The 25,662-nt window shown below is 39.3% G+C and overlaps 1 protein-coding gene and 1 pseudogene across 1 annotated transcript; both read right to left on the bottom strand.

Moving 5' to 3' along the window:
* Window positions 1-977: 977 nt before the first annotated feature.
* Window positions 978-2,325, bottom strand: LOC132166626 (2-hydroxyisoflavanone dehydratase pseudogene; annotated as a pseudogene).
* Window positions 2,326-16,025: 13,700 nt separating this feature from the next.
* Window positions 16,026-16,682, bottom strand: LOC148587506 (uncharacterized). Its single transcript, XM_088513997.1, has one exon. It carries the CDS (start codon window positions 16,659-16,661, stop codon window positions 16,053-16,055), a length of 609 nt encoding a protein of 202 aa, XP_088370123.1. The 5' UTR covers window positions 16,662-16,682; the 3' UTR covers window positions 16,026-16,052.
* Window positions 16,683-25,662: the final 8,980 nt, after the last annotated feature.

Raw genomic sequence — 25,662 nt, 5'->3', positions numbered from 1 at the left:
TACTTGTTGAGTTTTTTGGGGTGCTGACGTGGATTTTTCGTCAAATTTTGAATAGAAGTTAGACGAAGGCACCATCTCTGTCTTTATGAATAACTAAGGTACCACCTATGATAAAAATTAAAAGAGAAATGCTATAGTACAATAAAAATGCCATTTTTAGCCCATACAAGTCCTAGGTGACAAGAGGTCACAGGTCCCATCCGTAATTGTTGTGGTCCCACTTACTGATGGAACCTGTGATTTCTTGCCACCTAGACTTGTATGAGCCAAAAATAATATTTTTATTGCATTATAGTATATCTCAATCTAAAACCTAAAAAGCAAAAAATAGAGTCGTTAAATCACATGGGGTCAAAGGTATTTAACCCTTATTTTTATTTACTTCTATACTTCCATGTACTAAAAATGATAGATTGCTTTAAAAAGAAAAAAGAAAAAAAAAACAAAGATTATGCTACAAGGACAAAAAGTTATTGAAAGGAAGTCTCGACCACTTTTCTTTTCTGTTTTTCCTTCTTCGAAGTCGAATCACTTTAGTTGCAGCAACAATTGACGTCTGTTTTGCTAAGCTTTTTTTTTTAAACATTATCAAATAACTTTCTTATTATTATTATTTTTTTAATAAAAAAATTCAAACGGGTGTGTTTGTCAAAACTCTCTCCCTCTCCTTTTTCATTTCACCCAACCAAAAAAAAAAAAAAAAGTTAAATTCATTTTTTTTCTAAATATCAAACAATTTTTTTCAAATTTTTCTCATATAAAATTTTAAAACTCATTTTACCTTAGTCACGTTAATCGATTTTTATTATTATTCAAGCAAAACTCCAACACTCAAACTCCTTTCACCTTTACATTACATAACAAATTAATATTATATATATCAATCAATTTTTATTATTATTCAAACAAAACAATACAATAAAAAACACTTTTTCAAATACATTTAAATTTCTTTCACTTTTACGTTGCATCAACAAATTCTTATTACTACTTAAAAAAAAAAAAAAGAGCGACAGAAAAGAAGAAGACTAAACTGCTAAAAGTACTTGACAGACTCCATACGAACCCACCTACCCTCCGGTTTAGGTCACCGGACCTACTCCTCCATAATGAAGGAAGCTAACCTTTTTACGAGAGCCACAGCCTTGTCCTGCTTGAGGTCCTCCACATGGAAGCAATGCTCTTCACCTTCGTTCTCTACAATCTCCACACTCCCTCCCCACCCACTCTTCTTCAATTCTTCATAATAACGCCAACCTACCTCTCTCAAATGGTCCTTCTCACCCACAAACACCAGCACCCTCTCACACCCAAGCCTAGCCAGATCCTCTGCAGCCGGTTTCAGCCTAGGATCATCTAGACCACCGTTTTCCGGACACATGTACAGCCACATTTTGTCGTCATCCGTGCCCCCAAAATACGGGTGCACCAAAACCGCCCCAACCAACTTCACATTTGGTATCTGGGTCGACCCGGCCCGAGCAGCCATGTTATGCGAAATGTTCCCTCCTGCACTGTCGCCAACAAGAAAAACTCTCTGAAAATCAGCATGATCGTTTAACCACTGCTCAGGTCCATTTCTGTTAGAATGGGACGCCACCCATCGGAACGCAGCCCAAGAATCCTCGTAACAAGCTGGGATTGGGTGCTCCGGGGCTAGCCTGTACTCGACCGAGACAGCAATGGCTTCAGCCTCAGCTGCCAAAGTGCCGACATAGTTGTGCAATAGTGGAGAGAAGGCGGATAAGAAGCAGAAGCCCCCGCCGTGGCAATAGAACAACACGGGGAGTTTCCGGGTCGGGTCACGGATCTTGGGCAGGAAAATGCGGGCGGATATAGCGGGTTCGGATGAAATCACCACGTCTTTGGATCTCACCCCGGTGATTTGGTCATCGGACGGAGGGATTTTGGGGGTAGATTGGAATTTTTCGATACGACCATCTTTGTATACACGGAAGAAGCGGAATTCATGGGCTACTTCGTTGCTCAAAGAGTCCATACTTGAAGTAGCATAGAAATGGGTTTTTTTGACTGGTTGAAGCCTTAGAGAAAGGGGGCGATAATAAAGGGATTGCATTTGAGGTGGAGAAGGAAAAAGAAGCTTTAAAGAGTTACGAAAACAGGTAGATTTCATGATGCTTAATTATTAGAGAGAGAGCAAGAAAGACTTCATTAATGTGAAGAAAAGGGAGGAAAATATGGGACCGTGCTAATGACGGGGATAGAAGGCGACGTGGGGCGTGAATGGCTACAATGGCATCTCCTTTTTTTACAGGGTGGAGGGAGGGGGTTAGATTTTCGTTTTGCTTTTTGATTGATGTAAAGCAAAATGATTGAAAGAATGCGTATATTTTGTTTGACTGTATGTAGGGCTGTTAAGTGAGCGAGGCGTCTCGCGAGCAAGCTCGAGCTCGGCTTGCATAAGCTCGGCTCGACTCGAATATTAAATGAAGCACTTCATGAACACAAATCCTGGCTCGAATATTAAACGAAGCAAGCTCGGCTCGACTCGGCTAAGCTCGTGAACAGCTCGTATAAGCTCGAGTGTGTGTATATATATATATATATATATATATATATATATATATATAAACTAAGTAATAGATAATTAATTATAAATCTCATAATTATTAAAACCTTAAAATTACATTTATATTTAAGCGTTAGAGAATGAAAAATTCTAGACCCTTCGTGATGAAAGAGAGAGAGAGCAATCATTAAAAAAACCTCGATTCAATTAGAGCAGATTCAAACGAAAGGAAAAAGAATCAAGCAGAAGCTATTGAGGGAGATTGCGAAAGGCATAAACTATTGATGAATCAAACAGACCCAAACACCATCACTACATGTCTGGTGAGTGAGAGTGAGAGAGTAGGAAATGAGAGTTCAGGTAGAAGATCCGTTGTGACTGGTGAGGGGGATTGAGAGAGAGACGTTAAAAAAATATTTTTTTGTAGGGGGCGTTGTCCCAATGCAGTCTGAATGCAACCTGTTAACTTGTCCCACATTGTTAAGAAAACATCAATCTCCAAGTTTGCTTATCTATAAAATGATGCATATCCTCTCTCTTTGAAACCAAATGCCTTGCTGTATTGACTCAGGCTCCATACTCGACTAGCCAGGCTAAGCAAATACTCATATGCAAACTAACTTCTTAAGCCATTTTAAGAGTACTTGAAGTTAAAAAAAAAATTTAAAACAAAAACATTAAATATAAGAGCCAGCTCGCGAGCTAGCTCGGCTCGACTTATTATTAGCTCGAGCTCGATTTTTTTGGCTCGCCCTTAAGCTCGAGTCGAGCTCGAGCTCGAGTAAAATTTAAACGAGCCAAGCTTGAACAAGGGAAGCTTGCTCAAGCTCGGCTCGTTTACACCCCTAATTGTATGTCTGAGAGAGAAGGGTAGAAAGCGAAGCAGGAGATTTACGAGTTGCGGCTACTGGCTAGGGTTTCCCGTTTCCCGTTTCACAGTACACGAGCCAATTGGTTAAATCCAAATTCCAAATAATGTAACTTACGGCTAGGAGACCTGGATGGCCCAAGAAATAGAAAGCAGTTGCAATTCTTCTTTTCTATTGGGGCTAGCCCAATACAAGGGAAAGGATTGTCTTTTTATCGGATTTAGGATTATTTTGGCTATTATTTTTGTCTTAAGATTATTATCTTGTAATAAGCCTGATATTGTTGTCTCATTGTCGCCACTTAAGTGTATTAAGACAGGCCGTGGAACTAATAAAATCTTGATGAAAATTCTAGCTTTTTTTGTAAATAGAGCCGTTATGTGTTCACAATCACAACTTCCAATCTATTTTCTCATTAAGCAGTTATAATAATAATAATAATAATAAAATGTTGTCATGTACGACATGTGTTTTTTTTTTTAAATTTTTTTGGCGACACTTGGATTGAGCTCGGTTCAAAATATCACTTTTGAGTTCAATATTGGCATCGGATTGGAAATAGCTACTCACAGTGGTTTATGAATTTGGATGCATGGGTTAGCTATTCTAGATAAAAATAAGAATAGTTAAGCTAATGTGAATGTTCTTATGGGCCATAGAAATGGCTAATTCAAGTATTAAGAGTACATATATATAGTATATATATACTATAATGTAAGTAATATTGTGTGTCAAATGGACTTTGAAGTAATAGTTGTGCTAGCACGCAACCTCTGGCTTATAAGAAATTTCTTTGTTCATGGGGGAGCGTACGTTTCAGCATCCGAACCAAACTGTAAGGGAGGCAATGGAATCTCATCAAGGCTACAAAGAAGCCTAAGTTAGACCCGCCATGGGCCAAGGGAAAGGAGTTTGTGTGCGCCATCGATGGAAGGCTCCATTAGGAGGGCTAATGAAGTTCAATTGGGATGTGGTTGTCAATATGCATAATATGGGCATTAGTGTGATTGATCGGGATCCTATAGGAGAGGTATTGGCTACTTTGCAATCCTCCAAAGATGCTATTGTTGATTTGGTTATTGCAAAATCTTTTGCGGCTTTACGGTCAATCCTTTTTGCTAAGGAGATGGGGTGGCAAAAGGTCGAATTTGATGATGATGCGCTACAAGTTGTGCAGGCATTACAATAGGATGGTCTACATTGGAGTCGATATAGCCAATTAATTGATGATGCATGAAACATGCTAATGTTTTTTTAACAGTGCATGGTGTCCCACATTTGCTCGCAAAACTTGCACTGTCCTTAAGAGATGAGGTGGTTTGTACCGAAGATGCTACTCACACTACAAAATTTCCTTAATTTGGTGACGTGTGAACAATGAGTCATTAAAAATAAAAAGAAAAATGAAAATAAAAAAATGTCACTAAAATGTGACTTTAGTGACATTTAAACTTAACATCACTATTTTATAATAGTGACGTGTGAACAGTAAAATGTATCAAAATTTGAAAATACTAACGTCCAAAATTTGCATTTAAAGCAACCACCTACATTCAAAAACTTTCCACTTTCACCCAACACACAAAACCTTTATGTTCTTTTAAAAAATGAAATAAAAAACACGTGGCTAGGGGTGACCCGCAAGTAACCCCATAGGTGGTCGAGGGTGGCTCGACCATCTTTGGGATGGTTCTCAGGCCACCCGTAAGGCCGGGGTGGTGTTTTAGGCCACCCCCAGGGAGCAAATCGGGGGTGGCCCGCGAGCTACCCCAAAGGTGGCCATGGGTGGCGTGGGCCAAAACGCACTTTTGACAAAAGTTAAAAATGAAACTTTATTTCTTGAAATCTCCATGTAAGCCTGCACGGGTATAATCCAACAAACGGTAGGGAACAAAACTATTTTTTACTTCCTTATAAAAAAACACATCACAATAGATTCCCTTATATTTTTCTATATCATTGAAATACTCTTTCTTCACTCTTATTTTATTATTTTTTTCTCTTTAGTATGAAGGAAAAATAAAAGTAGACATGGGACATGTGAAGGAGAGGAGAGAGAACGATTCTTTACAATATAATAAAACATTTGGTAGCTACAATGTTTTCCTATGCATTGGGAAACATTGTAGCTACCCAAGAGTGTTGGTTAAACTTAGGAAAACTGATGTGGGTGTGTTTTTGTGGTTTTTATGAAATTTTTCCTAAACTTAGGGAAGGAAATGAACTATAGGAAAGCTGCAAGCTAGTGCTCTATCTTCAAATCTCCATGTAAACCTACAAGGGTGCTATCCAATGAATGGTATTTCCTAGTAAGGGCTGTTAATGGCTCACTTCTCCAAAATGTACTTACAGGGTATATTCCACGACAGGTGCTCCCTTATATGTGATAGGGGTCGATTCAAATTATCACAAACCTAAGTCAGTAACTTATATAAATTAAGATCGTCTTTAAACAATTCGATTTGGGGTCAATACACAAAGATTTAAGGTCATTTCTAACAGTGCATCGTTTCTCTCCATATCAGCCAGCACAGGGTATACCCCCACAAACTAGCTCTATCTATTTTACATTTCAAATTCAACCATGATACTCGTATACAAAAAATGACATCACACAAAATGGGAGATACCACCAACGTAAGAAACAACATGGTGGAAGCTATCCACTAAAACTGTGTATTTGTGTGTGCTTGTATGTCACACACCCAGATGCAAGAATGCATTCATATCCCAGTTTACAAGTCATAGGCATTTCACAGGAGTTGGTAAGAAGAGATTACTAGTTACCAGGTACTGAGAGTTTCAGCTCTGTTTAGTTAGCAGTTCAATGTCAGCTCCAACTTCAGCAATTTTGGCTTCTTTTGAAGCCTTAGCAGCTTTGGTAATTGTCTCAACATCAAAATCCAAGGCTATTCTTTTCACAAGACCATTGAGCATCTGTAATACAGAACACAGTGACAGCATTATTAACTAAAACAATTGGCCAGTTCAAAGGTTTATATATTACAGGGATACATAAATGTGAAACCAAAATATGGTTTCAATGCAATAAGACTTTGCTAGCAGTTAAGTTTGTTAAATTCATGTTGAATAAGTTCTCCCCACTGAATCTTTCTCCCTATTCCTGCTTAACATTATATATCCATCTTTACAAATCCAGAACATTATGTGCAAAAATGTATTTTGCCTTTTGGACACAAGAAACTTTGCTCAAGGACATGAGTCGTTATGGTGATCCCATGATATATGTTAAATTCCTGGAAACATATTCAGGTGGACCATTGAGCATCACTTTGGCAAGTGACCAGTGCACAGGTGCAAATCTTTCCCTAAGAGATGAATAAAAAAGATGTCTTGGCCCACACCTTCGAAATATATTATATGATACTAATCACATCAGAGAACCTCCAACTTATGCAGAAGCCTAAGAAGTTTGGCATGCTAACCTGGAAATATCATTGTGAGTGGCCATGAAGTTAGCAGTTTCAGCAACAATGCAAATATCAACATCTACAAATTTGCTACAATGATAATGTGATGTGTCCTTCAAAATCTTGACAATGGCACCCAGTCTGGAAAAAGCTCATGTTCCGTCAAAGACAAATTCTTTTTTTCCAACAAAATATTGTAAATAAATCCTAGTTAACCAGGAATATACTAAGGTAGAATTACAGAACTTTGTCAAAGAAAAAAAAATTCCTTTCCTATAAAGTGAATTTTTTTTTTTTTTTTTTTTAAGTGTTCTTCAAAAACAAGCACTCCTTTCTGGAAACAAAATAATTGAAGAAGAATGCCACGTAAATGACCACATGAATATTCAATCTACCCAATTTACAAACTCAACCCGAAATATATATGAGATATTCAAATAATGATTCCTGAATAGATATGAAATCAACAGTACAAGTCTCTGAATATAGAATCAGAATAGCAAAATAAACTCTGCCTAAAAAGCTCAGGGGGCAAAAGAACATGCCTTTAAAAAGCCTTAAAGCCAATTACTTGGCATAGCTACCAAATAATGGAATGTATAAAATATATGCATGAAAAAAACATAAACACAACCAGCAATGCAAGAGACATCTGTAGAAAAAAACTCATAATCTCCCATATACCTAAAAATAAATACCACAGAAAAGAAATTCAAAAAATATCAGAAGGAATAAATTCAAGCATAACCTTCTAACAGAAATATGATGCAAAAACTATAAACAAATAATTATTTCAGAGGAAATCAATTATCACCAAGTTCTAACAAATAAGTCAACAACTGAAACTCAAAAAAGTGTTATACAAGGGAACAGAGCCAAATAAGTCACCAGTAAAGGGATCACAAAATGATGAACTAAGGGTGATAAACTCTACAATTTGTTGCCGATAGGAAAGAGGAAGATTTTCCTTGAGAAGCCCCGTACTTGTCTGCGGTAGCATATGGATTATCTGGAAATATCTAATTTTGTGTTATTTTCTAGAATTAACAACTACATCCATGATTCAGTAGCAGTCCACAGTGTAGTTAGTTTAAAAAACTACAACTAAGGGCTAATAACGTTAATGAAGACAAGCACTTTCATTTTTCTGATACTAGAGTAACAGAATAGCATCAGTACCATGTGTGAGAATTCTAAGAAAAATAGGGAAACCAAAATCAGCATTATAATGTAACAAGGTAGAAAGGAAAATGAAGAACAATAAATACAGCAATTATAAAACCACCATTGCTGAACACAGGGCTGAAGAAAAAAAAAAAACCTGATCATATTAGAAATACTGAGTATAGGCTCACCATTAGGGCAGCTTACGAATAGGCTCACCATCTCCAATATCAACATCAAATACTGATCGAGTATAAAAATAAAATTAAAAATTAAAATTTTTTTCAAGTTGTTCTCAACAAAAGGTCAACCATATTAGAAGTTGCCAAAGAATATATGGCACTGACCATAATCATATTCAATTCCATCAAGAACAGGACGCTTCATGTTGTCAACTGGTTCCATCAACAACTTCACCAATCTAAAAGAAAAACAAGACTAATTGATGTTGTTCTTATCAGACAACTCAGTTGAGAGTTGGCTGCACGTGTAAATATAGAAGCTAACTACCTTCAGTTTAACTACTTTCAGTTGTAACTTCTTTCTAGTTGTAATTAAGTTAGTTAAATCTGTTTTAGTGCAGTTGGTTAGTTCTTAGATTCTGTCTTCTTTGTATTCGAGTGTATAAACATTACTAATTCATTATTGTAAGTAAGGTTGAATATACAGAGAATAAACACTTTGATTCTCTTCTTCCATCTCAACTTGTTCAACCTTCTTTCTGTTAAACACCATATCACAGCCCTCCAAGAGGACACAGACATCAAAGGAAAGAATAAACTATACTGAACAGAAAATAAAATACAGTGATACTCATACAACTGTGTGATTACATGGAAGATTCTATACACATGAAATTCTTTCCTTAGTGAGAGAATATTTGCATATCCCTGGATCCTTCAATATCCTTTCCTTCATCTGCATCATTGACTGCCGGAATACTCTCCTTGTACCATTGTTACATCTATCGAATGCAAGAGTAATTCCTTTGCTCACAATTCAGTTGCTTTCAAATTGTTTTATGGTATCAGAGCCTCAAAAGGACAACTCCTTCAATCCTAATCTCTCTACAATGACTACCCCATCTTCTGCTGTTCATCATCCTCATCTGCTTCACCCTCAATGACCACTCTCTCTGGTGTTCCCTCTCCAATCACCACTACCTTCACATTACCTAGTATTACCCAACATATTTCCACCAAACTCGCAGCCCTGCTGACTACCTCAATTGGGTGTCCCACTTCAATCCCATTCTCAATGCTCATGGTCTCACGGGCTTTGTTGATGGCACAAAACCGTGCCCTCCACAGTATGTCATTGATGAAACTGGCCAAGCCACCACAGTGATCAATCCTGCCTACTCCCTTTGGCAGAAGAAAGACCAATGCCTCCTTAGTTGGTTCAACACCACACTGTCAGACCGTGTCCTGTCTTCTCTCTATGGACTCAAGACGGCTAGACAAGTTTGGACTGCACTGGCTACTCAATATGCCAATCAATCGAAAGCCAGAATCTGTTACTTAAAAAGATCTCTGCAGACCCTCAACCAGGGTTCCAAATCATGTTTTGAATTTCTGAGCGAAACTAAGTCCTACTCAGACCTACTTGCTACTGCAGGCCAGCCTGTTGAAGATGAAGATCTTATCTCCTACATCCTTGGAGGTCTCAACCCTGCCTACACTACATTCATCACCCTTTTCAATTTCACCACCCGCACCACTTCCGTGTCCTTTGAAGAGTTTCAATCTGAGTTACTCAACCATGAAATCCTGCTGGGGAACCACCAACAATTGCAGCAACCATCCACTGAGTCAGGCAATTTTGCCCCATATTCTCAGAAACCAAAGTCCTTAACAGAGAACTTTCAGAGAGGCAGACCTGCAGCCTATCCCAAGAGTTCTTATCCGTTTGCTCCTCCTAGAAACAACTACTCAAGGAATGACTATCAGTCCAATTTCAGGAGGACTGGAGGCAATCAGCACTCCTATGGAGGCAATCAGACCTATGGAGGCCACCAGAATCAGCACTCCAAATCCTTGCTTGGTCCACCACCAACACACGCATCCTTCAATAGAACACCTTGCCAAATTCGTGGCAAGCTTGGACATCAAGCATTGGATTGCTTCCACAGGATGGATTATTCCTATCAAGGAAAAAATCCACCCTCTCAATTGCCTGCTTTGGTTGCAAGAACATACCTGGCTGCTTATGCATCAAATGAGGAGGATCCATGGTATGCAGACAGTGGAGCTAACAATCATGTCACAGCTGCCTTGGACAATCTGACACTTCAAGAACCATTCAAAGGTGATGATGAGGTTGCTGTAGGTAATGGCATAGGTCTGGCTATCTCTAATATAGATTCTTATATTCTCTATAATTCCAAATCTCCATTTCAACAGCCTTTCAAATTGAATCATATCCTACACTGTCCTACTGTAGCAGCTAATCTATTATCTATCCATAAATTTTGTGTTGATAACAAATGTTAATTCATATTAACAGATTCTAATTTCTTTGTGAAGGACAACCTCACAGGGTAGACTCTTTTGCAAGGGCCAAGTAGGGATGGCTTATATCCAATCCAACTTTCCAAGTCAACCAATAAATTGAAGAAGTTTGCAGCTTTTCTTGGTGTCTTTGCTTCTTCTAGAACCTGGCATAGTCGTTTAGGGCATCTTGCACCCCCCATCCTCAATAAAATCAAGCACCTTGCCAAGCTGCCTATCACTAGTTCTTCTTCTCCTGAGTCTCTCTGTGAACCGTGTCAACTTGCTAAGTCTAAATGTCTTCCCTTTTCAGTTTCAAATAATGTAACCATGGAACCCCTAGAGATTGTTCACTCTGATTTATGGAGTTCACCTATTCCCTTTATTAATGGACGCTGGTATTATGTTGTTTTTTTTATTGATAATCACTCATGGTTTACTTGGATTTATCCACTGCACCATCAATCAAAAACATTTACATGTTTTGTTAAATTCAAAAGTTTAGCTGAGAACTTACTATCCAAAAAAATCAAGTCATTTCAGTCTGATGGAGGAGGAGAATTCACCTCCAATCAATTTAAACAGTACTTTAGTTCCAATGGCATCCTACATCGAATCTCTTGTCCTTACACTGCTGCTCAAAATAGTCTTGCTGAAAGAAAGCATGGACACGTTGTTGAAACAGGTTTAGCACTTCTAGCACATTCTCATCTTCCTCTTTCATATTGGGTTGATGCCTTCAACACAGCCATTTACCTTATCAGACTCCCCACCTCTGTTCTACACCAATCTCCCTATGCCAAACTTCTCCACAAAAATCCTGACTATACTTTTCTTATGGTATTTGGTTGTGCATGTTTTCCTCTTCTCAGACCCTACAATAGTCACGCGATGATGTATAGGTCTAAAAAATGCATCTTCTTAGGATATTGCTCCAACTATAAAGGGTATAGATGCTATGATCCCATCTCTAAGAGAATCATTATTAGTCGCCATGTTGTGTTTGATGAGCATACCTTCCCAGCTAAAGATTGGATATTATCCCTGCCAGTGTCCTTTGCAACAGATTCTGCTCCACCTCAGGTATGTCCTTCTACAAGAATTTATGCTACATTGAATCTTCATCCTGTTATTCCTGCCACTAACCCCATTATTTCCTCTGTTGTTCAATCTGAGTCTCCCACAACAGACCCTGAACCTACCTCTCCTTCTCAACCATCATTTGTTTCATCACATGTTGCTACAATCAGTCTAGTTGCTTCATTGCCTACACCCTCTCCTGCATCTGATTCTAATCATTTGCCTAACCATTTCATACCAACAAACCTGCAAACTGATACAGAATCCCCACCTCTCATAGCCTCTCCTGCTCCTGCACTTACCTTAATTCCTCACCATCACATGACAACCAGACTTCGAGTTGGTACTCAAAAACCTAAGTCATTCCCTAATTATAAACTCTATTTTTCAATCAAACACCCCTTGATGGCCCTTCATTCCAAGCTTACCACCTCTGAGTTACCTCCAACTCCCACCAAATACTCCCAAGTTGCTCAATCTCCTCATTGGCGGCAAGCTATGCAAGATGAATTTACTGCTCTTCAAGCCAACAAGACTTGGACTCTTTGCCCTAGACCACCTCACAAGGACATCATCACTAGTAACAAAGTGAAACAGAAAGCTGATGGCACTTTTAACATATTCAAAGCTAGACTAGTAGCTAAGGGATTTCAACAATTAGATGGCATTGACTGCACAGACACATTTAGCCCTATTGTTAATAGACAATTGGATGTGTCTAATGCATTTCTTCATGGTCATCTTCAAGAGGAGGTCTTTATGGAACAGCCACCTCGCTTTGTTGACAGCACCTTTCCTGACCATGTTTGCAAGTTACATAAGTCCATTTATGGACTCAAGCAGGCCCCAGGAGCCTAGTTCACTCAGCTTGATACCACCCTCATTGGCCTTGGATTTGTTGAATCCAAAGTGGATTACACTCTTTCCATACTTTACACATCTAATGTGCATCTGCTTCTCCTAATCTATGTTGATGACATTATTGTCACAGGGCAACCATCACTTAGCTTATCAATTGCTTGAAGCAATCTTTTGTAATGAAAGATCTTGGTCCCCTGAACTACTTCTTGGGAATTCATGTGCAGCATCAGTCAGGAGGTCTTCACCTCTCTCAGACCAAATACATTTCAGACCTCCTTGACCATGTCCACATGACTGGAGCCAAACCATCAAAGACTCCACTCCCAGTAGGGTTCCAACTCTCCAAATATGCCAGTGATCCTCTTGAGAATGCCTCTGAGTATAGAACCTTGGTAGGTGCACTGCAATACTGCACACTCACCAGACCAGATATCTCTTTTGCTGTGAACCAACTCTGTTAGTTTATGCATTCTCCCACCACAGCTCATTGGACTGCCGTCAAGAGAGTGCTTCTCTACCTCAAAGGCTCTATTCATCATGGACTGCAATTTGGTGAAGATATTCTCAATCTCAATGCCTATAGTGATTCTGATTGGGCTGGAAATCCAGATGATAAGAGGTCTACTACTGGTTTTGCACTTTTTCTTGGTCCCTGTTGGATTAGCTGGTGTGCTAAAAAGCACCAATTGTCTCTAAGTCTAGCACAAAAGCTGAGTACAGGTCCCTAGCATTTGCCACAGTTGAGCTATGTTGGCTGCGTATGCTCTTTAAGGAGTTAGGTTTATTCCTTCATGCTCCTCCCACTCTTTGGTGTGATAATCTTGGAGCTCTAGCCTTAGCTTCAAATCCAGTGTATCATGCTCGCACTAAGCACATTAAAGTAGATTATCACTTTATTCGAGAGAAGGATGTCAACAAAGATGTGATCATTCGTTATCTCCCCACTCTTGATCAACTTGTAGACATATTCACCAAAGGACTCACTACCAACAGATTCTTGTTTCTTCGTGACAAGCTAAGGGTGTGTTCCCCACCCATCAGCTTGCAGGGGGATGTTAAACACCATATCACAGCCCTCTAAGAGGACACAACCATGCATATCAAATCCCCTCAAGCATGCACAAATCTTACTCACCAAAACAAAGATTCCGTGGCTGCCAAGCATTCCATTGATTGCATATCTTCGGCAGTCAATGATGCAGATGAAGGAAAGGATATTGAAGGATCTAGGGATATGCAAATATACTCTCACTAAAGAAAGAATTTCATGTGTATAGAATCTTCCATGTAATCACACAGTTGTATGAGTATCATAGTATTTTATTTTTTGTTTAGTATAGTTTATTATTTCCTTTGATGTCTATGTAAACATAGTACATATACTCTCCTTATACCATTGTTACATCTATCGAATGCAAGAGTAATTCCTTTGCTCACAATTCAGTTGCTTTCAAATTGTTTTACTTTCTCTCTTCATTGCATTCCTCTGTTCATCTCCTTCTTCCTTCCTCTTGCACTTCTCTAATTGCAGAGCTACATGGTACCAGAGCCAATCACGATTCTGTGAAGCTTCTCCATCCTTTGTCAATGGCAGACGACATTCCTTCATCTTCTACATCTCAAAACAATTTTCCAAATCCAATGGCAGGTAACCTTTCAAACACTTTTCCAAATCCTTTGGCTGATAATCATCCAAACACTTTCCCAAATCCTTTGGTAGACAATCATCATCCAAACACTTTTCCAAACCCCAAAAACGCTTTTTCCAAACATTCCAAACCCCAATCATCATCCAAACACTTTTCCAGATCCTTTTACAAATGCTCGTCCTGCTGATCCATCTAGTCCACTCTTTCTCCATAGTGGTGACAATCCAGGAATTTTATTGGTTGATCAGTCATTGACAGGAGAAAACTATAATACCTGGAGCCGCTCAATGCTTGTTTCTTTAAGTGCTAAGAACAAGATATGCTTCATTGATGGCTCCTTGCCTAAGCCACCAGTCTTTGAAAGCTATTACCAAGCATGGGTTCGTTGTAATGACCTTGTTGTTTCATGGATTCTCAATTCCATATCAAAGGAAATTGCTCCTACTATCATCTACATCATGTCTTCCCAAGACATGTGGCAGGATCTCAAAGATCGATATTCACAACGAAATGGCCCTCAAGTTTTTCAACTGCAAAAGGCTATTTCAGTTGTTGCTCAGGAGAACTCATCTGTAAGTCAATACTTTACTTGCATCAAAACTCTTTGGGAAGAAATTAATAATTACAGACCTATTTCAATATGCAATTGTTGCGATTGTGGTCTTATGAATGAAGTCCATTCTTGAGCTTCACAGCCAAGTACGAGTATTGCAATTTTTAATGGGTTTAAATGACTCATTCTCTTCTGTTAGAGCTTAGATTCTGCTAACAGATCCACTTCCTCCCATAAACAAGGTCTTTTATCTCATTATTCAAGAAGAAAGACAAAGGGAGATTTGTATAAACTCCTTTAGTCATGACACTACTTCCGCACTTATGACCAAATCCGTCATGCCTAAACCTACCCGTTCTACTGTCCCTCATGAACCTAGTGCATTCATGACTAAAACAACTCCAGGACCTAGGTTTGTTAAACAACCCTATAGGAAAGATGGTCCTGTTTGTTCTCACTGTGAAGTAGCTGGCCATACTATTGAAAAATGATTATTATTCGTTGAGTACCATGTCAATGAAAATGAAAATGAAATTTGATAAGTATTGGGGAGACTTTGAGACTAGTAACCCCTTATTGTTTATCGCTTTTGTGCTTGATCCACATTACAACATATCTGTCTTGGAATATTGATTCCAGAAGAATGTGGGTGTAGCAAAAGCAAAAAAAGATTGTTGAGAACTTAAAGAGTGTCTTGGACCGATTATATCAACATTATGCTGAGAATGTTGGAGGAAGTGGGGCTAGGTTTTCAAATGAAGAACTAAATTGCACAAGTTCATGGGGTATGGGTACTAATAAGAAAGATGCTTTAAAGGACTGCAATTCATTTCGAGCGCCCAAAAATTTGATGATATGTTGGACAGAGATAAAGCAATATTATACGGAGGATGTCGAGACACGAAGTGACACCTTTGATATTTTAATGTGGTGAAGGGTAAATTCAGCAAAGTTTCTGGTTTTCTCCAATATAGCGTGAGATGTCCTCGCAATTCCAATTACTTTTGTTGCTTTTGAGTTGGCGTTTAACACCGGAAACCACATCATAGATCATTTTCGGAGATCTTTACTAATCCTGTAACTAATCCACTATTTTTTTTGTGTGAAGTGATGACACTTGTTTGGCTTACAATGACCAAAAAAAAAAAAAAATCTATTTATCAAAGGATCAACGGCCAAAATTCAGACCTTTGATTGTTAACGTTTTAAAATTAGAAACTTATTAAACTTTCACCGACCAAGTACAAAAATTCATGAGATATAATTAAAATTTCTCATATACTTCTACTGTATGATTAATTGTTTAGAACCCCCCCCAAAAAAAAGAAAAAAAAAATCATGGAAATTCAAAAGATAATATATAATGGATAAGGAATTTATATTTTTTTACAAAATCCACCACGCGTCTCTAGGCGAAGCATACACATCACACCTCACGTTCAGCGTGAGAGGCAATGAACTGTACCACATTCGAAACAAGCTCCCCAACCTCAACAGACGCCGTCGTATCGACCACCAATCTGGGGACATCACCAACGTCGTACTCCGTACACCCAGCGTACCCTTCCAACAGTCTCTCTAGGTCCCGCCACGTGGCAGGCTTATGCCAGCCGGCTTGACAATCAGCAGCGCCGGCACCGCGCCGCTCGAGCCTCCTCCTCCATTCGGCCTCATTATTGGGCTTACACTCGACCACCAAGACACGGGCCCCAGCGGAGGACGCCGTCTGGACAAGCCGGTCGAGGTGGGCCCTGCGGGAGAGTGGCGAGTCGATGACGACGCTGAGCCCGAGCCGGAGCTGGGTGGAGGCGACCCGGAATACGACGTCGTAGGAGAGGTCGTTGAGGAGAGTGGAAGCGGCGGTTGGGGTTGTTGCAAGGAGGAGAGCGCGTTGGAGAGGTGCGGTGCAGTCGCGGACGTCGTCTTTGTCAACAAGAGGGATTCTGAGCGTTGAGGCCAAGGATTGGGCCAAAGTGCTCTTGCCCGTGCCAGGATGCCCTTTCATTGCTACTATTATCTTCTTTTCTTTTGCCATCTCTCTTTCTCTATGCTTTAATTTGCTTCTCACCAGATAGATTGTGTGAAAGTGTTGATATGTATATTATGTATAGCTTGTAACTGTTTGCCACGTGGTAAAGGCTGATTAGAGGGCGTCACAATTATCTTCAGGTGGATAATACAGCTTAAAAGTATTTTAGTACTTAAAAATGTGCGTCGAACAAAAAGTTTGTATATTTGACTTTTTTAATACTTTGACTTTTTTTATTTTAAAAATTATCAAAATATATTTTTGGTAAAAACTTAAAAAATGTAGTTTTGTCAACAAACTCTTTGTGAATTAAAATTTTTATTTTTCAAACACAATCCTAAATAAGCTATAAGTCGACAACTTAAAATCTATTTAGACAAATAAGTAATGTTATGAATTAGTAAGTTTTTCATATTTACCTCATATTCTTATACAAGTTCAATAGATTAATCATTAGATTTGTGAGGTCTATCATTGATTTATGTTAAATCCACATAAATTCACAAATTTAATTATTAATTTGTAAACTAAGATAAGCCAAATATAAAAAAAAATAGTGACTTCTAACATTTTTTTATATTAATTATCTATATTACTAAAAATTAGGATAAGCACCTACCCCCTTATCCATAAAGGGCACTAGGTGGCACTTGGGTAATTTTCTTTTGATATTTCTTGGAGTGGATTAGGTGAAATGGAAACGATATCAAGGGAAAGGGGGAGAACTATTTTATGATGTAGAGTACATTTTACGTAGAAATTATAGTTTATAGATGCAATGATATTTATATTATTTTAAAATTTTCGACCCAATCAGAAAAAAAAAAAAGTTCTATAAAATAAAAATCTCAATTTTGGCCACGTCGAGAGCCAAAGTTAATTGTGGAATAATATTAATTCGAAAAACCTCTTCATGGGTCAGCTTCTACTTATTTCTTTCAGCAAATTTTCTGGCATTGAATAATGTTGTTTTCTTCATGAAGAAGTAAGGCATAAAGAATTGAGAATAAGGTTAAACTTGATGCTTGTGTAAGGCATAAAGAATTGAGAATAAGGTTAAACTTGATGCTTGTGTAAGGCATAAAGAATTGAGAATAAGGTTAAACTTGATGCTTGTGTATCTTATTCATTCATAGGATATTTATACAAGTGGTTTGAATATACAAAATGGAAAATAATAATACATATTTAAATGTAGTTGATTTGTTCCCTTAGTGAAAGTAATAGCCGTTGGGTAGCTGTGCTAGCCGTTTTCTGTGATTGAGTTTCCTTGTGGAGTTTGTTGCCTTGTTGAGTGGGTAGCCGTTACTGGAGTTTCCTTGTGTGGATTATTGCCTTGTGGAGTGGTGTTGCATGGTTGACTCTACAATGGTTCATTACGCCCCCGCAAGCGAGATGGTGGGTACATGACGTTGAGCTTGGTGTGCATGAGAGAGAAGTGGTAGGAGGCAGCAGGTTTGGTGAAGATGTCAGCTAGGTTGTCTTTGGTGGAGATGAAGCGGACAATTAGAGTTTTGGATGTGACCCTATCATGGACGAAGTGGAAATCAATTTCAATATGCTTGGTGGGGGCATGGAAGGCAGGATTGGCTGTCAAATAGATTGCGCCAATGTTGTCACACCATAGAGTAGGTGGAGTGGGAAGAGAAATGCGGAGATCATGAAGGAGAGATTGAAGCTAGATAAGTTTAGCTGCAATGATGGCAAGGGTGCGGTATTCAGATTCTGTGCTAGAGCGGGCGACAGTTCGTTGTTTACGAGAGGACCAAGAGATGAGGTTGGGGCCAAGAAAAATGCAAAATCCTCCGGTGGATTTTTTGTCATCTGGCCCAATCAGCGTTAGAGAAGGCTTGGAGGTGGCGAGATGGAGAGCGGCGAAGGAGTAAACCATAGGAGATGGTAGACTCGAGGTAGCACAAGATACGCTTGACAGCTTAAAGATGGAGGGAGGTGGGCTAGTGCATAAATTGGGAGACCTTGTTGACGGCGAATGAGATGTCAAGGCTAATGAGAGAGAGATACTGGAGGCCTCCGACAAGACTGCGATAAGAGGATGGGTCACTAAGTGGATCACCTGAGAAGAGGGAAAGCAAGTGAGCGGTGGACATTGGAGTCTTGACCGGCTTAGCATCAGACATGTTGCTTTTGTGGAGGAGATCAAGGATATAACGCTATAGGGAGAGAATAAGTCCTTTGGATGTAGGGATAGCTTCCATGCCAAGAAAGAAATGAAGAGGACCTAAGTCCTTGATTGCAAATTCTGCTTGGAGAGACTGGAGAAGAGTTGTTGTCCCGTGAGGGAGTGAGCTCGTAATGAGGATATCATCCACGTAGATAAGGACATAAGTGATGTGTTGAGGTGTGTGTCGAACGAACAAAGAGGATTCGGAGTGAGAACTGACAAAACCAAGCTCAAGAAGATGGTAATTGAGGCGAGAGTACCAAGCACGAGGGGCTTGTTTTAAGCCATATAAGGCCTTGTGTAACCTGCAGGTATGGTTGGGAAACTGTGGACGGAGAAAACTGGGAGGCTGAGCCATGTAGACATCTTCGAAGAGCCAATCATGTAAAAAGGCATTTTGAACATCAATCTGGTGAACGGGCCATCCAGAAGAGATGGCAAGGGACAAGACAAGGCGAATTGTAGTAAGTTTGACAACTAGACTGTAAGTGTCAACAAAGTAAACTCCAGGCTGTTGATGAAATCCTTTAGCAACAAGACTAGCTTTGTAGCAGTTGATGGTGCCATCAACTTTTCGTTTGAGACGAAAAACCCATTTATAGCCGACTATGTACTTGTCGGAGGTAGCTGGGACAAGGGTCCAAGTGCCATTGTTGAGGAGTGCATCAAATTCAGTGTTCATGGCAGCACGCTAGGCAGGATGTTGGCAGCTGTTGAGTACGACGTGAGTTCAACTTCGTCGGAGCATGCAGCAGTGAGAAGAGCCTTGGGAAGTGGATAACGGATGAGCCCTTCGGGGAGCGTCTTAGGCTTGAAGATGTTATTTCTAGAGCAAGCATTGGGGATTTCCGTGGGAGCAAGCATCGAGTTGGGAGGAGGGGGCGTGAGGAGGGGTTTAGTGGTAGGGGATAAAGAAGTGTTTGTTGGGGGTGGGGGCGGTGAGGAGGCAGGAGAAGGGAAATGAGGATTCATCAAAGAGAACATGCCGAGAGATATAGATGCGTTTAGATGGAAGATGGAGACATTGATAGCTACGATGAGATGGGCTGAGAAAAACACATTCGGTGGATCAAAAATCAAGTTTGTGCCTATTGTAAGGCCGTAAGTGAGGCCAACAAGCACATCCAAAATCGCGTAAGAAGGTATAGTTAGGTCGTAAGTTGGAAAGTTTTTGGAATGGTGATTCGTGGTTGAGGACGGGGGTGGGGAGTCGGTTAATTAGGTAACAGGCCGTTTGGAAAGCCTCGACCCAATAATGAAGAGGACCGAAAGAATGGGCTAGGAGAGTGAGGCCCATTTCAACGATGTGGCAGTGTTTGCGTTCCACAGCTACATTTTATTCATGAGTGTGGGGGCACGTGATGCGATGATGGATGCCGTGGGTGGTAAAGAAGTGGCATAACCTTTGATATTCACCACCACCATCGGTTTGAATGGATTTTATTTTACGGTTAAAAAGGCGTTCAACGTATGCCTAAAACTTGGGAAAAATGGTGAAAACGTCAGATTTGCAATGAATAGGATAAAACCATGTAAATTTACTAAAATGGTCAACGAAAATAACATAGTAGCGTGCACCATTATTAGATAAAATAGGGGAAGGACCCCAAACATTAGAGAAAATTAATTCAAGGGGAACATTGGATTGATGGTGGGATAAAGAAAATGGAAGTTGATGACTCTTGCCACGCTGACAGGCAGAGCAAACCGACAACTTTTTATTGGACTCAACAGGAAGATTAAAATGAGACATGACATGACAAAGTATGCGATCCGCAGGATGACCGAGATGCTCGTGCCAATCCATAGGAGAGACACGTTCACTTGAGACGGCTCTTGGAGGTATAGCTGATGAAGAACGAAACCAGTGGTACAATCTATTTTTACTCAGACCGCAATGGAGGATTCTTCCGGACTTGCGATCCTTGACAAAAAAATAAGAAGGTTGAAATTCCAGAAAAACATTATTATCATAAGTAAACTTTTGAACAGATAATAAATTTTTCGTAATTTAAGGAACATGCAAAACATTGCGTAAAATAAAATTAGAGGGAGAGAGTTTAGAAGCGCCAATATTTTTGATGGCGAAGCAGGTACCATTGCCCACTTGGATTTGATCAGGGCCATCATACAACTCCGAATGAAGGTTCAAGTTATTGAGATCGAAGGTTATGTGGTGAGTGGCACCGGTGTCAGGATACCAATTGATATCCAGAGAGTAGGATGAGGAGGCAGCATAAGCTAGAAGGCTTGGACCAACAGATTGGTAGGCTTGGTCGAACTGATGCTAGCATGCTAGAGCCGCATGGCCCATTTTACCACAAACTTGACACGTGGGCCGTGAGCCCATGGTGGGGTTATTTTTGGGTGAGCCTAAAAGCCCACTGGAATTGCTGGAGCCAGATGCAAAGAATTGGAAATTTTGACCACGTCCCCGTGATCGAAAATTGCTGTTGGAGCGGGAGAAGTCACGATGACCACCACGGCCATGGTGGAGATGGGTGCTGCGGGCAGCGACATTGGCAGCAGGAAAGAGAGTCAAATTGACTGTGATGTTCAAGCTGTGTTTCATGAGCAAGCAAATGACCAAGCAGATCATCCATGGTGAGGCGTTCAACTCGAGTGGTTATAGAGGTCACCAGAGGGTCATATTCTGAGCCGAGACCCGCGAGAAGATAGGTGGAGAATTCAAAGTTGTTGAAGGGTTGGCCGGCGGCAGCTACTGTGGTAGCAGTATACTTGAGACGATGGAAGTAATCAACAATGGAAGAACTGCCCTTTTTTGCGGTGGCCATTTGATAGTGAAGAGTCATGGTGCTGGCTCTGGAGGTAGATGTGAATGTCTGTTCAACAGCATTCCAAAGCTCTTGGGCTGTGCGGCAACCAAGGGCTTGCGGCAGCAACTCGTCGGAGATGGTGGACATGAGCATACTCAGGAATAATTGGTCCTGGCGAAACCATTGAATGGTTTTTGGATCGGTGGAGATGGTGATGGAACCATCGGGGGAGGTGGAAGTGTATGGGTGAGGGGGTGTTTTGGTGCCATCAATAAACCCATAGAGGTCGTGGCCTTGGAGGAATGGCTCAAGGAGACAATGCCAGACCAAGAAGCTAGTCCTAGTGAGCTTTGGGACAGATTTAGCAAAGTGAGAAAGTGATGCTGCAGGGATATTTTGAGGTAGGGCATATGGGTTGTAGACAGGGGGGTTACAGGGGTGACAGGGGTGACAGGGATGTTGGTAGTGGCATTTTTGGTGGTGTTTATGTTTGAGGTTGAAGAAGCCATTTGAGGGTGCAACTAGGGTGTTTGATAAAAGGATTCAAAGAGGTAGCGAAGCTAAGGACGATGTGAGTCATTTTCTTACTGCTCTGATACCATAAAAAATTGAGAATATGGTTAAACTTGCTACTTGTGTATCTTATTCATTCATAGGGTATTTATACAAGTGGTTTGAATATACAAAATGGAAAATAATAATACATATTTAAATGTAGTTGATTTGTTCCCTTAGTGAGAGTAATAGCCGTTGGGTAGATGTGCTAGCCGTTTCCTGTGATTGAGTTTCCTTGTAGAGTTTGTTGCCTTGTTGAGTGGGTAACCGTTACTGGAGTTTCCTTGTGTGGATTATTGCCTTGTGGAGTGGTGTTGCATGGTTGACTCTGCAATGGTTCATTAAGGCAAAAATCCAAAACCAGCAAGGGATGTCAAATAGAAGCGCCATAACGACCCACATATAATCTAAATAAAACTATTTGATTATCAAACATTCTCATGACAAAGATAAACCACGATTTATTCTCTCATGTCACATTTTCGAAATATTATCAAATGTCAAGTAAGCTATTATGAACAATAACCAAAAGCCTTTGATCTCCATCAACACAAGTAAAGGGATTTGAAGTTGAATGATTTCTATTTGTGTGTTTCAATATATTGGGAAAAATACATTTTACACCCCAAAGTTTTACCATATTTTTACTTTTGTCTCAAATGTTTTGGAAATGTACCCCAACAAAGTTTTCAAAATTCTCAATGTAACCCATTTGTTAGCCATTTCCGTATTCTTTGATGGAAATTGCTCACGTGCGTTTTTTCCATGAAAACTTTCAAAATAGCCTCGTGTACATGTGTTGAATTCTCAAAATGCCCCCATTAAAAATATAAAAATAAAAATATTAATTAGAGGTGGCTCAATAACTCTGTTGGGCAAATGGAGGTGAAGGATTTGGGGATGGTTTTGACCGCCCACATTTGGCTCCTTAGGAGTGGCCAAACCACCCCATGAGCCATTTAGGTGGCTAGCCACCCTCATTCCAGCCAGATGGAAGTGGCCGAGTCACTTCCAAAGGGTGGGTTGGTCTGCCACCCCCATTTGGTTCGTCATGGGTAGCTCGGTACCCACACTCTGGCTAGATGAGGGTGGCTCAGTCACTGCCTTATGGCCAAAAGGGTGGTCGGCCACCTCCAATTGGCGATGGGGTGGCTGTAGCTGCCTCTTTGTTTTTGTTTTTGTTTTTGTTTTTTTTTTAGAAAAATGGGCACATTAATTTTTGTTAGAAAAGAATGAGTTTACTAATAGAGTAGTTACATTACAAATTTTAGAAACTTAGTTGGGGTATATTGCTAAATTTAAAACATTGAAAAAAAAAAAAAAAAAGTGGTACAACTTGAGAGTAAAATTTATTTTTGGCAGAGATAAGCTATCGGCCTATGTCTTTCCACCAATTACAGTGGATAGTAGAATGTGCCAGCCACCAGGCAAGAGGATGGTAGTCATATGGCGGAGGCAATCTGCTTGTACAATCCTAACTATGACCAAGCTCCTAGTCCTAGGTATGAGAATTGAAATCTTCAACCTTAAAACTAAGAATACCTTAGGTTAAACTTATAGATAGTCTAAATATAACTAACATGAGCCAAAATCCGCTACCAACATATTGTATTAAGGTTATTTAAACCTACCATTTCACTACAGTGGTATGGGCAGCCATTGTAGGTTTTTTTTTTTTTTTTTTTTTTTGTGGTGGTTGGAATGGGGAATTGAGTGATGGAGTTTGGATTTGGAAGGAATATGCATGTGAGTGACGAGGGGTTGGAAACAAAAACTTATTTGAAATAGATAATATTTCCCACATATATAATGCAACATGTGTAGCCCTCGAGATTTCCCTATTACACAAAAATTGAAAACTTTCAGCAACACAAACTACAAATTAAGGCATGAACAAAAACCTATTTGAGATAGATAATATTTGGAGTGTTCCAATCCATTGTTGGAGACAATTATAACATAATTATTTATAACGTGAAGAAAGTAGTGAACAAAGCATAACTCAAAGCACATAAAAATAGCTACAAATGAGAGAGATACCTTAACAAATAAAAACTTTTCCCCATCATTCTCGGCCATATTCTTGACCAGTTTAGGGCATCTTGACAAGTCAACCCAAACAAGGCTTAACAAGTAACTTGTATTGGATTCAGATACTTGTGGAAATCTTTCAAATAAGATGCATACGACTGCATACACCTCTTTTATAGGTGGCGGAAGTCCTAGAATTTATTCAAGTTTCTTGCATAAAGATATTTACAATCCCATTAAGATATTTTATGAATGTAGGTAGTTCTTTTACAGCAGTGTGTTGTAAGTTAATGAATCTTAAATCTACCATTTTAGGCCCAAATTCTGGTAATTTCTGAAGGTTTGAGCAACCTTTAAGGATATGAAATATTAAAGATGTCAACTTGAGAATTCTGGGCAAATTCTTAAGTTGAGAGCATCCAGAAATTGTTAAATAAACATGTCAATTTAGAAACTCAACAGAATCATGAACCTCCACTAAATTTGTACACTTAACAAGAATCAATTGCTGTAAACTTCGGCTCTTCAAAAGATCAGGAAATTTTGTCAATGATTGGCAATCAGAAAACTGCAAAATAGTCATGTGTGGAAATTCTGTAATGAAAAAGAGGGAATAAATTGCATTGATGAAAGTTTGCAACATAATTTATAGGAAGAAATATTATAAATAAAAATTTCTACCTTTAATTTATCAATTTCCTTGAAGGGGCTATTACGCATCTCAAAAACGACAATTCTCACCTCGAAAATTGGATGGCGAAGTGTTATGATAATAAGTAGTAGGGGAATATTGTATGCATTAGGAATCCAATTAGAATATGGAAAGGATTCCAGATTCATTGGTCAGCTATTTTAATAGCACTAGGTTTATCTTTAAGTCTTTTTATTTACTTACAGGAGTTATTCTCTAAAGAACCCAAATCCATCGGCCGCACTTCTTGAGACAAATCTACCAATATGCTTTCAACTACCATTCCATCTAAAGAACCTAAAGTTAACAGAGATTGGTAGACTGTTATATTCAGCATTTTACCGAGTATGTTTCATCTACTTAACATGCTTTAATTGAATTAAAATTTTATGGGTAGATAGAATATTATTTGAAGAACATTTTGGATTTTCGTTTGACACATTTTGAGTTTTTTTGAATTAATTTCAATTCTGGTCCATAAACATTTCAAATCAAATTTAAGTTCTAAACGTTTTTCATTTTACTCAAGATTTTTACCGTTTGTTCTACACACATGAAATGTGATTCTACATACTATAACTTTTAATGCTACTGATTATCCATCTGCATAACGAAGTGCATGACTTGTGAGACTCAGAAAATCGTCAGGAGGATTGTATATGTCGCCAGGACAAACTAGCCACTAGTGTTAGCACTTCCTTGCACCACTTAACTTTCTCTTCATCTTTATGCTCGAACCTTTTTGCAACCTTGAAATGATCTACCATGTAA

Source organism: Corylus avellana, chromosome 2 (genome assembly GCF_965113065.1).
Source record: "Corylus avellana chromosome 2, dhCorAvel1.hap1.2, whole genome shotgun sequence".
In the NCBI taxonomy this organism is placed as follows: domain Eukaryota; kingdom Viridiplantae; phylum Streptophyta; class Magnoliopsida; order Fagales; family Betulaceae; genus Corylus; species Corylus avellana.
This window is presented reverse-complemented; position numbering and strand designations above follow the sequence as displayed.